Source organism: Drosophila gunungcola (genome assembly GCF_025200985.1).
Source record: "Drosophila gunungcola strain Sukarami chromosome 2R unlocalized genomic scaffold, Dgunungcola_SK_2 000004F, whole genome shotgun sequence".
In the NCBI taxonomy this organism is placed as follows: Eukaryota; Metazoa; Arthropoda; class Insecta; order Diptera; family Drosophilidae; genus Drosophila; species Drosophila gunungcola.
This window is the reverse complement of record NW_026453167.1, coordinates 2,479,748-2,496,805: the sequence shown is the minus strand read 5'-3', so window position 1 is coordinate 2,496,805 and position 17,058 is coordinate 2,479,748. Positions and strand designations below refer to the sequence as shown.

Here is a 17,058-nt window from a genome sequence, read left to right as displayed (position 1 = left end):
CCCCGTCATCCATGTAGAATTTGGGCACCGCCGACTCACACTCATGCTAATCCACACCCGCAATTCGTACCGACATCCGGCTAAACTGACTAACACATCAATGTGGCAATGTGGCTTCTCTTCTCTTCCCCCGTCTTTTGTTTATATATAGCCAAATGTTACCGTCTCTATTCCACAGACATCCGAATGGGGGCTGTGCCAACTTCCTGCTCGCACATTCCCGGGAGGCGATCCTCCTGCCCTTCATCCTGTCGCCGATCCTCTGCCTGCCCACGTACTTTGTGTTCAAGGTGCGCGAAACGTACGATGTGGACAAGGTCAACTCGGAGGCCATGTACCACGTCTACTTCGAAAAGGATTCGGTGCTCTACAGGTGCGTATTTTTTACTTTTGTGGTGTTATTATTAATCTCAGGACAAAAACAATAAAAGGTCTTACAGAAATAACTTAAAAACGTTAAAGCACTAATGATACATTCAACTTATAAGGGGTTTTAAAGCTCATATAGATTTAATAGGTCTTATTTTTTATTGTTTTTATGTCATGTTAAAATACTAAAACTACTAAAAGTACTATTAACACTAAAGCACTCTTGTACAAAAAATATAAAAAAGTACTGATAATAGTAATAGTTATAATGATATATAATTATAAGACCAATAATATTAAGACCTTGTTTTTAATCAAAAAAAAATAAATAACCTTTTTTTATTTTGGTATCTTGTGTTACAGGTTCAATTTCTGGATACATTCCGTGCTTATTAAACTTCTGCCGTGTGGCATATTGATTGTGATCAGTGCAGTGCTCATGCATGTTTTGTGTGAGGCCTCGAGACGTCGTCTAAAGCTAAGGGACTACAATAATCCCGCAAAGTATGCCATCCAGCTGAACCTGAACGAACCCAAGTCCAAGAAGTGAGTAACTATTTCGCGCAGTATCATTTTTAATTCATTACAATAACATGATACAACTATAACTTATCGTTGGGTATGGCAAACTAATCGTTTAAAGTTACATTCCTGCATCACTATAGTTGATAATCGAAAAGTTGTTATAAATTTACCAGTAAATTTAAACGTTTTAATCTAGCTTGTAGGTTACAAATTGTTGTGCATTATTTATCTTTGCTTATCTTTTTGTTATGTGTATTTATGTTTTAAATGACTGTTGACTATCTGGTCATGTTTTTTTTTCATTTTTAATTTTCGACTTACCATTTTTAATTTTACCAACTCACCGTTATATAATGCCAGTCTTAAAGTTTTTCATTGAGTTGCTAAAGTCTTAAAGTCTAAGGACATTATGGACGAAATTTCTCGGAATCTCGGAAACGCCTTATTAGGGCCATTTCTAAGGAAACGCTTGGCCATGATTTTAATTTCTTGGTATTTGAGCAATTTCTAATCAAACGCTTGGCCATGATTATAATTTCTTGGTATTCGAAAGAAATTAACAATGGTATTGCGTTACAATATACCTGAATAGTATAAGGAAAATCATGGCCAGGATAAAGCTCATAGATATTTAAATTCCACCCGCTATATTCACTGGAAGCAATGTTTAACTTTAACCATAAGGTGCTAGTTTTTTTATTTTCTATAAGCGATTAAGATTAATAGCTTGATAGCTAAGGCAAACTAATTGTGAGAATCAAATTAAGTATTTGTACCAAATTACTATATTTTAAACTAAGTAGAGAGTGACTTACACACTAGGCTACCCAATTTGTCCAGCTTTAAAATGATATTAAGTTAATGAGTTCCTCAAATTAATTGTTGATTGCATTTTGTTTTTTAATCGTTTTAGGCCTCCTCGCTGTGACCGTCGCAATGATCGAACTACTCTTCTACTGGTGGCAGTACTGGTTCTGTTTCTGATCACCGAATTCCCGCAGGGATTACTGGGTCTTCTGTCCGGGGTGATGGAGAAGTGCTTCTTCGCCCACTGCTATCCACCATTTGGCGAACTGATGGACCTTTTGGCCCTGATCAATGCCGCCGTGGGATTCGTGCTCTACGGATTGATGTCGAAGCAGTTCCGATCCACCTTTAGGTCGCTCTTTATGAAGCGCCACTTTGGCAGCACCGAGATGACCCGGCTAACACGAGTTACCACAACATGCGTTATAAATTCGACAGACAGAGTATCTCCTAGATGTGATCAAAACGAAGGCGATTATTTACGAGGATTAGGTGAAGGACATCCAAGATGTTCCAGGCTGGCTCCATTTGAATTTCTAAATTATAAACTTTACAAAAGTTTCGTTAACTTAAATAACGAATAAAGTATACTGTGAGTGCGGGATAAATTTGTACACTGGTTAATGCACCGATTTATTGTTTTCTGCTTTACCTTCGTTGTCCGACTAAATTTTTCTAAAGATTAAATGGTGCATTAATCGGTTCGAAAATTGATTCTGCTTGTGATTTGGCTGTTTAGAAAGTGCCACTTCATTTCCAACTTAATTACGTTAGCCAGTTGGTGTTTCAAATTCATATTATAGTACATAAGATTTTGATAGGCTAAGGCAGTACATTCTGTACAAATACGAGACATTTACTTTTCACTAAGGCCAAACAAACGGAATCCATGAATGTAACTATAGCTATGCTAAGAGGACAGAAAAACTCCATGAGCCCCGAGTTGCTTTTTCTTCTTGGCTGGAAATATCAGGTTATATTTTGGTTATACTTCGATTACTGGATTCCAGTTGAAAGTCAATGCATTTTACATTGACTTTTGTTTTGCAAACCTAACCATGTGTATTAAATAAGCTGCTTGACCTATTTATAAATAATTGTGAACACTTTCAAATAAATGTTTGATGTGAGTTACATGACAAAGAATTGTTTATTGCTTTTTAATACAATTACTCGTTTAATTCTGGCTAACTACAGCATTCACCTCCAGTGGCAGTTCATCCGGCAGCAGTTCCCTGGTTCGATTTTGTCCCACATCGGATTCCTCCAAATCCGCTGAGTCCAGCAGGATACCATTGCCCTGATTCGAGATTCGCAGCAGGGATTTCAGCTTGGTGGCCTGGAATTTGTACTGCGGGAAATGGATAGGGATAAAATCTAGGCTTCATCAGGGAGCTCTCCCCCAAAGAGGCTTCAATGCGAGGCATTTTTGGATTATTATACCCTTGCAGAGGGTATTATAATTTCAGTCAGAAGTTTGCAACGCAGTGAAGGAGACATCTCCGACACTATAAAGTATATATATTCTTGATCAGCATCACTAGGAGAGTCGATCTAGCCATGTCCGTCTGTCCGTCCGTCTGTCCGTCCGATATCATATAGCTGCTATACAAACTTTCAAATAATTGAGCTGCAAATCATCATAGCTTCAATGTAAACATACACGCAAGTCAATCATAATTTTAATGTTTTCAAGAATATTTAATTTTTGCAATAGCTGCGAGGGTATATGAACTTCGGCTTGCCGAAGTTTGCTTCCTTTCTTGTTTTTACTACATTTTGTGGCCAATAATACGGTGGAATCTCTATTCACGTGCCGTTGCATATAGCCACTGGGTGTGATGGTATTTCGGGCGACTTACTTCCGTGGGCAGCAGCAGGTCCTGGGCTTGGCTCATGAATCGGTTGTACTGTTCGGTGGCCAGGGCTAGGCGTCCGGTTTCATAGCAAAAGAGGGCAAAGTTTAACACCACCAGCGGATTGCGAACGCCACCCTGTTGGCCAGTTGCCATGGCACTGGCCCTTTCGAGGGCCACAAACGCGTTCTCTACATCGTCCAGCTTACGCAAACACACTGCCAAGCCAAGAGTTTGAGGTGTTATTTCGGCGAATATTCGGTAAACTCAAAAAAATGAAGCTTGCCCTTAATTTGTAAATTATTTTTGATTCCAAAAAATTTTGAAATGGCAAGTAAAATATAGTTGATATCATGAAATATCTCAATAACTAAATATATTTAAAAAATAAATATTTTTAACAAAAATTATAATATAATTCAAGAAACAAATTTACAAATGTTTTTATAAAATTATTTATTGTGAATGGCATTTAATATTTTCATTTACTATATATTTTTTAAGAACTAATTTAAAAAAAGTTTTAATAAAAGTGATAAGTTCTTTAAAAAGAAAATTACAAATATTTTTATAAAATAATTTGTTATTTATGTGAGGAACAAAATGGCTAGTTCTTTAAAAACCAATTTACAATAATTTTGTAAGCTAAATTTGTTATTAATGAAAGCCACGCACTTCTATATAATATTGTTTGAGTGTATTTAATTATAATTGGAATAATGAAAAAAAAACAGTGCCTAAGTATTAAAGTTTTTCGGAAACTTGTGACAAGATGTTTGTAAACTTGAATGTTGAGAATAATTTTCTTTAATTTAATTAAATCATTTTAGTTTTGAAAATAATACACAAAATTATCCTTTTAATTCCAAATAAGTGCTATTCCTTTTAGGCAAAAACTTCATAAAATTTAACGCAAGCTTACGTTAATTTTTTTAAGTGCAGTTGTGCAAACTTACGGCCCAGGAGCATGTAGCACTCGGCGTTGTCCTTGCGCAGGTTTATGGCTGCGGCCAGCGAGTGAAAGGCACTGGCGTATTGTTCAGCTGCGTCCAAGTCGAAATACACAAAAACAACAGATGCTCTTCTTAACGGAAGTAATAGCAACAAACAATGCTGGAGAAGAGCACCAGCGAATGGCCTGCGGCTCGGACTTTTCTTGGGACTTTTAAGAAATTTATTAAAAACCCAGCCCATAGTTTTCCCCTTAGCCGTCTCAGGGTATATTTGCTCTCATATTCCACCCTTTTCACATAGTTAGTAAGGTCTCTATTGTCTCTGTTTATTCTGGGTTTCATTAGGCCAGATTCTAGTTTTCTTTTTAGAAATTTGTATTGACCAAATCACGGCCATAGTTTTCTTGCAATTGGTCAACTAAAGGTCACTCATCTGAAATTTCAACACAGTTTCCTAAAGTTCTGTCACATAAATCCACAAAAAAATGTTGGTTAGTATTTGCCATGGTTTGTGTTTTAATGAATTCTATGAATGTATTTTGGTTTGGCAGAGAAGCTTTTATATTTTTCTTCATTTCCTTTTAGAATGTTTCTAACAACTCTGTCACAGAGTGAATTTTTCCCCACATGTATATGCATATTTTTTATACCGCCCTCACAAAATTGAAGTAGAAAATGTACAACCAGTGTCGTTAGATTTCTGAGTACTCACAGGCAATATAAATTAAACTCAGGTTGTACAGGGCATTGTAATTAAGCGGCGAGAGCCAAACGGATTTGCGCAGCGATGAAATGGCCTGAAAATTAAAAAAAAAAAAAACGTTTAAATGCAAACCGAATGCGGTACCTGGGTTACCATTCCATTACCAGAATGAACTTTTGCTTCTTGAAGAAGCACAATCCAATGTTGTTCCACAGCTCGGCAATTTCCGGCTCAGCGTTTGCGATTTGGCTGTATTTGCTGAGGGCGCCATCGACATCGTTGCGGGACTATAGAAAATGTGAACAATAAATATACATTTTTATTGGGTTGAGGTTGCGATTGGGTATCCACATCTCACTACCTGCAAAATGGCGCCAAAGGCCAAAAGTCCCTTGGGCGAGCATTTCCTCTCGATGCTGACGACTTCCGCCAGACGATCGTGTGCCTTTTGCGTCTCGTTGATTTTGAGGTACAAAACGCTAATTTCAATCAGCACCTCCGAGTTCTCAGGTGTCAGGCTGAAAAGATGTAATGTGCATAAGTGAGTTGCCGGCGGCAATGCGAGTTATTGGCGACTAACTGCAGGCAGGTTTCCAGGATGTCAATGGCTTTCTGGTACTGTTTGTCCCTGCGATATAGCTCCGCCAAACGGACGTAGCTCTCCAGTTTCCGGCCGGATTGAACTGCTAGTTCGAAATATCCTCGGGCCTCGCCCTGCTGTTGGTTGGCCAGGTCCTTTTTGCTCTGTGTTGTGGCCGCGCGATAGAGCAGTTCGCCCAAATAATGATAAATCTCGTGGTCCTGCCGACAACTGCGCTGCTCCGCCTCTCGAAAAACTCCCAGCGCCTGACTAAAGCGGCCCATTACGTAGCTGAAAGTGGAGCGACATGGCAATTTCAGTTTAACCACGCAAACTTTGTTTGGGTTCCTCTTTGTGTAACTAAACCCAAACCTCAACTCTGAGTTTTACAATGTTTTCTTCATACGAGAGCGTTTTGATTGTCACTTTATTTCCCATCTAAATAGGCATTTTACTTTGTGTACTAGAAAGAAGGGGAAAATACACTATTTGACTTTGAACTCTATTCAAATCGTTGTTACTTCTTTTTTAAGCTAATTAAAACGTTAACCAGTTGATGATGGCACTAAAATAAATACTCTTATGACTTTACCTAGAATTTGGTCTATTTGCACACTTTTTAAGGCTTGAAGTAGGTACATTCTGATAAATAAAGTTTGGTTAAAAAATAAGTTGAAAACTAAATGAATAAAGCGCATATGCATAATAAATGCATAAAATACGCATAAAAACACGCAAACTATGCAACAAACGTTCAAAATATGCTAAATGCATGTAATGTTAATGTATGTTAAACAAAATCAGACAGAAGACTACATATATCACCTATTTAATGCATTAAATAGATTATAATAATATGAATAACATTAAAGAGTTCAAGAAATCAAACCACCATATGTTTTTATTCCCATTGCCAATAACATTTGTTTCAACTATAGAGACTTCGATTAAGATAAGTTGGAGTTACTATCGATTAGGAGCAAATTGTTGACAGAACTACATTTTACTCACAGTGTCCGGCCGATTTCCTTGTAGGTCTCGATGTTCCTCGGATTGAGCTCCACCGATTTTTGCAGGTGCCGCAACGCCTCGATGTTATTGCCCTCCTCGCGGTCAATTAGGCCCTGGCGAAGGCAATCAATTAAAAAGGACACCCGGTATTAAGCTCAGCTCACCTGGACAAAGTACAGGTACTCGGGATTCAGATGGCGATTCAGCTCACGTTCGATGAGGCGGCGGCAGCGCGTGAACTCGCGGCGAGTAAAATAAATGTGGAGCAGCCAATCAATGTTGGCATCGCTGGGCATTTTGGGAGCTAACCGTAAGACGAGAAGGACAATGAAATAAATTTGTAGAAAAGTTTTAGGATTTTCTTTCACCTGGACGCACAACCTCCAAACTGGGCAATTCAATGACTTTGCCGTTGCAGTTGATCTGCTCTGTACCCGGTTCGTACATGGATTATTTTTCTATTTTCCCTCGGAATGCTATGAAAGCTCAACTTCAAAGTGAACCCAAAGTGGTATCCGTTTGTTTTGGCCGTCGGCGAATGTGTTGTGAACCATTCGCGTTGCCATGGTTGTTATCTTTAAAGGGTTGCCAATGTCGACGGGCTGGAAATTAACTTGTTAACTGAATTAGTGCACGTTGTGGGCCAGGCCAAAAAGCCAAAACGAGTTTAAGCAAATTCCGCGCTGTGTGTATTTTTAATTAGCTGTGACAAATACGTCCGAAACCTATTCGAAACTAATCGAATTGCAATAAAAACCAGCGCTAAAACTGGGTAAATAATTGCCAGCGAAAAAAAGGCAAGCACACAGATCTTGGGATAAAACCAGTTCATTGGGTGCGTGGAGAAGTCCCAAAGCCTGACACCGCCTAATTACTCAATTTATTTCACACCGGCCAAAGTGGAAAACTCTGTTGCACTCGTTTCCATTTCGGGCCGAGAGACAAGTGATCGTGAGCTACATTGCAAACTGTTTACGCGGATCAGGCCAAAATTCAAAAGCAATTAATGCACAAAAAATATCGTACAAGATCACCACGATATCTGTATTGATCGATCGATTGCGGCTCCGTTTTCAGATCTTTTGCGTTCTCAGATCTCAATCGGGAAGTGCCACCTGACGCCTTTTTCTTAAAGGCAACACTGCGGCTACGGGTTTTTTGGCTAAAGTTCGGTAGGAAGTACCAACGACCACGGACCGTAAAGCTTGACAGTCATGATGAATTCGCTTCCAAATGGGGCCTCAAATTGCAGCAGATTAAAAATCAATTACGAACATGGCAGCCAACGAGAACAACATTGATTTAACCATGTTTTCCACAATCTTTTGATTGGAAATACAGTAAATATCAGCTAACTATCATACTGATATGTATGCTTTCGTTAGTTAATTTAAACAGCAATTTTATGTTTTAATTTGTATTAACAATGCCCATATCAAAACGAATTTTAAATATTGCGACCAAAAAGTGTGCCCGCCCTTTGTTAAACAGAAGGTCCTGAAACGTCTTGGAGAAGAGTTTGAACCGAGTGCTGCCAGATTTTTAAACTGAGATTGTGCGGCCTCCACATTTTACGTTGATAAACGTCAATCATACAATTTTACTCATTATTACAATAATTCTACAATTAAATTTACATGGAGTTATAATACGCGTCTATTCTACAATTTTACTCATTATTAATTTTACAATGGAAAGTAGAAGTATTTTACGCGACTGCAAACAAGTTTCCAATTTTACCTTTGTAGATGGCGGTAGTAAATTATTACTGCCACCTGGCGTGGATGGAGAAAAACACTAAATTTCAAACTGAACCTTTAAAGAGAAACGAATTTTACCGAAAGATCAATATCTTGATATTTTATATAAAATGGGGTTTTTAAATTTTTCGTTTTTGAAGCTATTTTTGTAGATGTCGCAAACACAACAATTCTTTCTCGGGTACTGACTTTTTCCCTGTATGCAATACATCCCTATATTGATTAGCTAAAGCTAAGTAGGTCTTGAATTAAGTGCTTTTTTTTAATTAAAATTACTCAAATCCAACTACCGGCTAGAAGTGGGGAAAATCGTGGTTAATGGGATAAGTTATACTTTAGGGGTTATTTAATAAACTGTAATAAACTCCCTTGATACCCAGTCCCAGCGTATTCATCATTCTATTTTAGCGCCTCTAAAGCCAGCATATATTTCCTCGATCCGAATAACTTGTCTTAAAAAGTCAAATTGGTGCTCTTTCACGTAAACTTAAATTCCCTCTTGTATTAATGCATGCTTTTCTGCCCAGGCAGCTGGTGGTTCTTTGAATGGGGGACGGCCTAATTCAATTTACTGTACCACTGTAAATATGATTTACACCCGACGACACTTCAGCATGACCTCTGCGAGGGGGGTGGGGAGTATCTTCGCATATCTTACGCACATATTTGTGCGGCCAAAGGTCATAAAAAATCGACTTACACAGCATTCCCAGCTCCACAAACATCCGTCTGCAGGCTGAAAGAGTCATTCATGTGGATTGCAAGTGCCGCTCACGTTTGTTTTCCCCCTGAAAGGCCGTAATTCACTAGGAAAAGCGATGGAGACGAGTCGTAAAGATATGTATTGTGCAGCAATACCCGACTTGGCCTAAATCTGGCTTTGGCTTTGACTTTGGCCTGTTGTCTTGTCCCAATTTATGCAATGCCAGTGCCCACTTTATTATTTGAGCATTGGTTTTACGATTGTAACGCGACGGACACCTAAATATAGTCATGGCCGACTTGTTTACCAAATTGCCGTCTCGTCCTTTACTCCCACTTTCCCCCAAACTTGTTCGGCAATCTGTGCGCAGACAAGAACAGGGAAAACATTTGTATATGCGTAAGTGACCCAAATAAGTATGCTTTGTTTCTGCGACCCCCTTTTTTTCGGGAACAAGGATGTGCCCCACGTTGGACGCCACTTACGATAATATTTAATCGCAAATTGATGTTTACGCGTTCGTTGGTGTCTATATCATTTGATACACAAATAAAAATAAACATATCTTTCAACAGAAATGGTTACAAAACACTACTTATTGATTGTTACACTTTAAAAAAATATGAAATTAAATTATGTGCATTCCAAAAAACATTAAGCATTATCGACTTAATGTGCTTTTTACTTTACTTCACAAGTTTCCATTTCTTTTTTTCTTAATTTTGCTGCGCCTAAGTTCCATGTTGAGTTCAAAACAAATATACTATGTATATCTGCAAAATCATATAATTAATATGTAGCAAAGATAGAGTCGTAAGTTTATTTCGTTCAGTTTTATATATTTTTTTTTCTCCGTGCAGGTATATGCTGTATCTGTATAATGAGGCATTGTTGTTTGCTTTCCACTTGTCTTTGACCAATATATCCTTTCGCTTTTCCTGTTGCCTAACGTGTGGCATATTCAATTTACTGCTGCCACACTTCGGTTGGCTTAATCTTTGACACATTTCGTAGGGGGCCAGAGTTGATGGCTCTGTCCCATTTCCCCCTACTTTCGCCCCGATGCTGGCATTAGCATAACTATGGAATGTCAGGGACAGCAAGCAGAAATATGTTTCGGCTTGAAAATTGACAAAATTTGACAAAAATGTACATATACACAGGGCGGATGTTATGCTCTGTGTGTATGTGTGTGTGTGTTTGCGGTGGGAATGCCAATGAAAGGCACTGGGTGATGTGGCCTGCGTTTCGGTGTCCTGTGTCCCAAATAGCTGAAAGCTGAAAAACTCTGTAGCTGGAAAATATGCGTGCTGAAGTTTTGCGTGCTGTCGCTGTAATTTATGTCAAGCCAAACAAAAAACAACGAAATTGTTGTGGCGCATAACCAAGAGCAGCACTTTGCCCACATTGTCCGATTCGATGCAGATATGCAAAAACGAAAAACAAACACAAGCCCAGACACACACACCAACACAAACACAAAAGGAAATGGCAACACACTGGAGAAACATATAGAATTGGATGCGGCGATGCGGAATGTTTATTTGCTGTAAAATTTGAGGCATGCAACGCTTATGAAAAAGCTTTTTTTCGGCCTGGCCAGTGGAAATCCGTAGCTGCAAACCAAACGACCACTTCATGTAATAACTCTATTTGCTGCTGCTGCATGGCTCGATTTTAGAAAACATAAATGCAAATTGCTTTAAATGGCGAAATTTGAAATGGGATAGCCAGGCAAACATCAAAGTAAAATGCCCATCAAACATTTACCAGTTGAATTTCGTGGGGTTTATGGGCTATATGATGTAATTGTAGGCCCTGTGATGTTGCCCCTGTTAATTTGACTTTAATATAGCAAATAATGCAATTAGGCAGAGGTCCCAGCGCCAGCGAGTAATGGGCCCTCATATAATGTGATATTCGGGTTCAATGAGTTCATCGAAGGGTTAGGCGCCTGCGGGCTAGGTTACTTCTTCCCATGATTGATGAAACCACCACCACCACCACCACACAATGTATCGAGTGGAATGGGTTTTGGGTGCCACTCGAGAAGCAACAGAAGTGGCTGCCTCACATCCAAGTTGCGGCTTTTTCGGTTACTGAATAATAAGCAGGGGCCAATGGGGCCAAATCAATGTGTGTGTCTCCTAGGTTGCTCTTCCTTCCTTCCATTCCAGTTCCAGTATTACAACCCCAGCCCCGACCCCAACTCATCCCCCACCACATGTTGAAAAGTGAGTTCTGTGCCGTTAATTAATTAAATTGTCATACCCTCAGGGCACCACAGCGACAATTGAGAAATCTTCAGCCCGGTTGCCATTTGAACTCCACCTTCGGCGGCAAATTGGGGCCAGAACTCAGAGGGGCACCTTTTCCGAAAAACGTAATGAGCTCGAGTTACTTTTAACCGGAATTCACTGGCAAAAGCCGCCTCGGTGGCCCCATAAATAATCATTTATTGAATGAACCAAAGATACATATTCGACCACTATTTTTTGTGACACTCACGCTCGTATTCTGCCTGCTGGCTGATTCATTTACGAGCGATTCATTCATAAAAACTGAGTAAATAATTCAATTTAGATCGAATGCGTCATTTTCGTTTAATTAAACGATCACGCAAGCTTTCAACTGGGTGATACCTGGTCATTGGATTCTAGTATATAGGGCCCTAACTTTGATAACTTGAAATTATCTAATATGACTAAAAGAGAAACATTGCAAATCTAAGTATAATTATATTTTGAAAAATATTTACACTTTTTAAGGTGGTTAAAGCTTAAGAATTTTTGAAGTGTATATTTCATATGGATGCCCTAATGCTTTGTAAAGAGCATCCCTTGAGAATATAAAAAGGTTAAAGTTTTGCGTGTTTCAAATGTATTTATTTTTCTAATGTTGAAAAGTATTTAAAGCTATGGTTCTTTTTTTTTTATCGATAATTGTAATTTACGCTACTTAATTTCAATTACAGAAATCAACTGCTTTTCATCCAAAAAAGTTCTCATGGATTTCGTTCGTTCCGAAGATTTGTATCCGCAAACAGGGTATGCGGGCAGCTGGAAAATCGCCCGTCGAAAAGTGAGTGACAGCCGAACGAGAGTGCAACCCTTGAGTGCACTGGCAGTTGGGTGAGTGTGCATACGTATAGTGTGTTTGTCTGTTGCCGACGACGTCATGAAGGTCAACAGACAAACAATCCAAATGACCCCCCTATCCACTGCCCCCCACTCACAACCCCTTACTCACAGAGGCCCGGTCAATTGAAGAGGTTAAATTCGTGTGGGCCCCTCTTTGGCCAGCTTGTTTCGTATGCTGTGTCAGGGGCTTAGTCATGTCCCCAGGGTGTTAGTGTTAATGCCCCAAATGCCACTGGCGTGCGTTGTTGCAGTTATGGCCGGCAATTATAATTTGAACAAATTATAAATTAATGTGTGTGCTGGTCATACGGTCATCAAAGCATAATTGTAATTGTTTACATATGTGGGTGGGGGGTGGTGTGGGTTAAGGGTGCTGGGTTAAGGGGCGGGCAAAAGGGGGTTAAGAGCTGCCATCGCTTATTATAATTTAATCAACAAAATGCTCGCTTGTGTGAGAAGTTAACTATGCGGGCATCGCTTCTTTTTTGCCGGCCAGCCAACTTAAACATTGTCGAACTGCCACAATTTATTAATTAGTTGCGGTCAATCAAACAAACAAGATGCCAAAGGGCTTAGCATAGCCGGCGGGCATTTAGTGGTCAAATGAATCTGTTCTGGAAAGGACCTGCAAAGCTTAAATCTTATTGAAAATTTCACAGAAACTACTACGAACTTGATTTATCAATCATTTTGATACCAATTTGGTTTGCCTTTGCAAAGGGCTCTCCGTAATATGTAGTTACTTACTCATGTGACATTAAACGGACAAAGAGAAGTTAGCATTGTAGCTACATTTGCAAAACTGAATTAATGCACTCAATAAATTAATTAAGTTAGGTAGGAAAAAAAGGAAGGACAATTTGAATGTAATCTTCAATAAACGTTTGGTAATTTTCTAGTTATTCATTGCACAATTGTAATAGCATTATAGAAAATACGGTTTAGCTTAACTACTTTACTCTTCAAAATATGGCATATTTTTGGTTAAAATAATTTTATAGATTAATGTTTTACTTTAATTACAAATCACTCTAGCTATTAAAATTTACAAGGAAAGTGTGTAATAGGAATATATACAAATTTGTTTAGATTTTAAAGCTTCTAATTTTTAAAAGTTTGTTTATGTGCACGAGGCTCTGAATATCTCATGACCACAGCAAGTACACAACCTAGTCTCAAAATAAACGATATTGTAGCTGCAAGCGGCTCAAAGGAGCCACAGATTGTCATATCAATGCCGGACAATCGATTAAGCCAAATTAGCTAACAGTCCATAAACAGAAATGTTGCAATATTTGGCGTAAGTCTTTCGTTTTTGGCAACCAAGACATGTTTAAGACACACACAATGAGTGTGTGAGGCTGCCAAATGTACACAAAATGCATGGATGTTGAGTGTGTGTTGGCCAGAAGGGTCTGCAAAATCTTGTGGTTGCTTTGCCCAAGTTGGTAGCAGCCTAGCTGCCTGGCAGCCTATCAACCATGGCTGCTGACAGCTCATTAGGCCAGGTGTTTGATGGCCAGCAGGATGGGGATATCCCTCTGCACATGCATGAGCAAGCGTAAGAGTGTTGGCCAACTGCATTTGAAGGCATGTACATGCACCCCCAACCCAGTCGTCCTTTAAACATCCTTTAGGCACCCGGCCACCGCATCCGAACACCAAGAGTTGTCAGCTGAAGCGACATGACATGGAAAAACAGCGTTAACCACATGTCCTGCTGAGTCTTAGGTGCCTCGTGTGCCAGGCAATCACTTGATTTGATGACCAACGGCCAACAGCCAGCAGCAGAAACATTTAGGCCACATAAAATGCAGTTTCATTTTTGTGCGAAAATTTTGTGCAACACACGCACACACACAAATGCTTTGGCAAAGTTGTTGCATTTCAAGCAAATTAAGTTAATTAAAAAGTTGCAGGATTTGTGAAGTAATTACCATAAACAAGGCAACTGTGTGCTGCGTTCCAGCACATCCTGCGGTTCCTGATGTTTCTGTCGGAGATGTTGCTACTGTTGCTGTTATCGGTACACTGACCAAAAAAAATAGGTCAAGAGGAAATTTTAAGAAATTATTTTAATTCCATGTTGATTTTAAATTACATACATTAAAAGAAGTACATTCTGTAATAGTGGAATTTTCACTTGTAGGTATGTTTCATATTAAGAATGTTGAAATCTTTGAATTTTACATTGATTTTACTAATATATTATAATACTTATTATAATTTCAGGAAATTTATGAATTATAGGAAATTAAATTCTTCAAATAAAGCATTGAGTTACCTATTATATTTGAATACATATTTTTATATTGTTGGTGATAAATTTCCTGGGTCTGTTTTTTTGTACTTAATGGTAATGGTCTTAATGGCAAAGTTCCATACGTTTTCTATGTTATATACCTACTTTTAACTTACCTTGCGGACTAGAAAATCTGGAGGACTTTAGCTATTTTGCGCAGAGCTTAATAAATTTAAGTACTCAGAATTCTCAAATTTATTCCAGTGCATCTGGGGTGCGGATAAAGTTGTCGGCATGGAATATAAACACTTCAAGTCGTTGCGCCTGATGCGCTCAGAGCTTCAGAGCTTCAGAGCTCGGTCTTCAAAAGACGACCGGCACACGTGAGAAATTCCAACAGTTAAGTGGGGGAGTGTGTGTGTGTGAGTGTGAGCGAGTGTGTGCCCCGGCAGGATGTTGTGCCACTTGCCAAAGGCAGATTCAAGGGTGCTCCAGTCGAAATTTAAAAACCTTTCACCAGGGAGTGAAACAAAGGAATGGGACAGAAGCCATGAGCTAAAGAAGCCAAAGACTGAATTCAGAAATGGATTCAAGAGATATGTCAGGCGGCAGATGCCATATGGTTCAGGCCATGTGGTGGTTATCTGGAACAGGGATTGGGGATTGGGATGGCGAGAAATGAGCAACGGCGGCTCCAACTCCAACTCCAACTCCAACTGCAACTGGAGACCACACGCACTCGGGACCAATGAAATGGAGGAGAATTGCCATGTACGTCGGGAACAGGTACAAAACGGAGCCGCAGGAACATGTCTCCGTGCGTCAGGAGCAGAGTCTGAAAACGGCAATCGGGGATTGGGGATCGGGGATCGGGGATCGGGGACTGGGGGCATGGGCATTCAACATCGGTGTACTCCACTCCACTCGACACAGGGTTTGTTATTGCCGACAGTTGCGGCCAGCCTAGGTGACACTTGAACATAACTGGGTTCTGTTCTCCGCTCCGCCTTTTGTGCAATGCCTGAGTGCACTGATTATGCACATGGGAGGCGAAAAAGGGGGTCCCTGGCACAACAATGCCGCCAAGATTTACAGCCCCTTCTTGAATGGCATTTGGCTGGCGTAATTTGTTTGGGGAACCACTGCACTTCTCGCCCAAAGTCTTCGGAACTCAAGAGTTACAGTTTACTTTTCTCTACACACGAATTGCAAAAGGAAAAGAATTAATTCTAATAAGATTTGGGTTTAAATTTTTAAAAGGGTTAAAAGAGCTTCCTACACACAAACAAATTTCATATGTAAAACAAACTTAGTAAAATTGATAGTTAAATATTAAATTTTTTTATGTATATTGTTGTTGGTTTTCAGTTCAAGTGCCTACAATCAAGAGATGTCAGTTGCTGGATCACTTAATCAACAATCGACTAAATAAATGCACAGCGAGTGGCCAGTCAGGCGCAGGTATTGGCAAATGTGAGTTCTGTCCTTTGGCTTTGGACCTCGCATGTGCATTGGCAAGATTGGTGGATCTGGAAATCGAAACGAGCATCGCCATATTGATTAGGAACTTCCAGGTGGAATTCAACTACGATGCCAGTCGCCCATACAAAACCTTCTTCTTCATGGAGCCGGCCATCACATTCCGCTTCAAGTTCACCAATATTGACCCTTAAATGGCTTTGAAATTAACACACTTGCTTGTGCCATATATTTTGTAAATAAGCAGTCATATTTAAAGAATTCTTCATCAGATTAGATTTGTTTTGAGTGTCACAAGCGTGACTTGTGTTATCTCTGTGGGGGAATGCCAATGCCTCTTTAAATATTGATTTTTAATTGGAGGAGCCCAAAAACCGAAAGCCAAACAACATTTGGACGAGGCTCGTGTTGATTTAGCGGTTATGGTCGAAATGGTGGGTGTTTTGAGGTGATTTGGGATGTTTTGGTCAGGTGTGGACCGTTGGATACGCTCGCCTATTTGGCCAATTGGAAAATGCTAATTATTAGCGGCTTATTAAATTGGCGTAAATTGAAATTTAAATTGCAAACACAAATTTTCCTATCACTTTGTTGTAGCATAGAAACTGTATGCTTAGATCTTAAATTGCTATATGTAAAGGCTTGCCTTCTGCTGAAGCAATCAAATTCATTGAAGGGGTTTAATCCTAAACAACATATTATTATTATTAGTTTCTTGTAATCTAAAAGTTTAAACTAGCTTACAGTGACTGAAGCAAAAATAGACCTTAAAGTCTTAAATACCAATTATGCGGTCAAATACATAGTTAAAGTTTATTATTGATATGATAGCTTATATGGCTTAAATATTTTTATTTTGCTTAATAATTTGGACAATACTCCTCTTCAGATCTAAGCTAGTCGTCTAAAAAATTGTATTAGGTGCGCTGA

The 17,058-nt window shown here is 39.2% G+C and overlaps 2 protein-coding genes and 1 long non-coding RNA gene across 11 annotated transcripts in view; 2 read left to right on the top strand and 1 right to left on the bottom strand.

The window, feature by feature from the left end:
• LOC128254277 (G-protein coupled receptor dmsr-1) overlaps positions 1–2,820 on the top strand; it is a 78,007-nt gene extending 75,187 nt beyond the window's left edge. For 4 of the 8 annotated variants that reach the window (XM_052983218.1, XM_052983219.1, XM_052983216.1 and 1 more), the window contains 3 exons: positions 152–373; positions 733–915; positions 1,808–2,820. In XM_052983218.1, coding sequence (XP_052839178.1) covers positions 152–373; positions 733–915; positions 1,808–2,285 — 883 coding nt within the window. In that variant the 3' untranslated portion in view covers positions 2,286–2,820. The remainder of the gene's footprint in view (positions 1–151; positions 374–732; positions 916–1,807) is intronic. The other 4 variants (XM_052983214.1, XM_052983215.1, XM_052983213.1 and 1 more) reach the window with 2 other exon arrangements.
• Positions 2,821–2,832: 12 nt separating this feature from the next.
• On the bottom strand, positions 2,833–7,509 carry LOC128254275 (Bardet-Biedl syndrome 4 protein homolog). Of its 2 annotated transcripts, XM_052983211.1 has the most exons (10): positions 7,173–7,509; positions 6,969–7,108; positions 6,805–6,917; positions 5,794–6,084; positions 5,575–5,731; positions 5,378–5,500; positions 5,223–5,307; positions 4,514–4,600; positions 3,564–3,775; positions 2,833–3,052 (listed from the first exon to the last, which is right to left on the bottom strand). In XM_052983211.1, exons 1-10 carry the CDS (start codon positions 7,249–7,251, stop codon positions 2,879–2,881), a joined length of 1,461 nt encoding a protein of 486 aa, XP_052839171.1. In that variant the 5' UTR covers positions 7,252–7,509; the 3' UTR covers positions 2,833–2,878. The 2 variants fall into 2 exon arrangements, with proteins under 2 accessions (XP_052839171.1, XP_052839172.1); XM_052983212.1 differs by lacking the exons at positions 2,833–3,052; positions 3,564–3,775; positions 4,514–4,600 and adding an exon at positions 4,755–4,943 and having other exon boundaries at positions 7,173–7,416.
• LOC128254282 (uncharacterized) lies at positions 7,447–16,330 on the top strand. Its single transcript, XR_008267535.1, has 3 exons — positions 7,447–7,576; positions 12,242–12,398; positions 16,018–16,330. It is a non-coding gene; the product is annotated as an uncharacterized LOC128254282 (long non-coding RNA).
• The last annotated feature ends 728 nt before the right edge of the window (positions 16,331–17,058 follow it).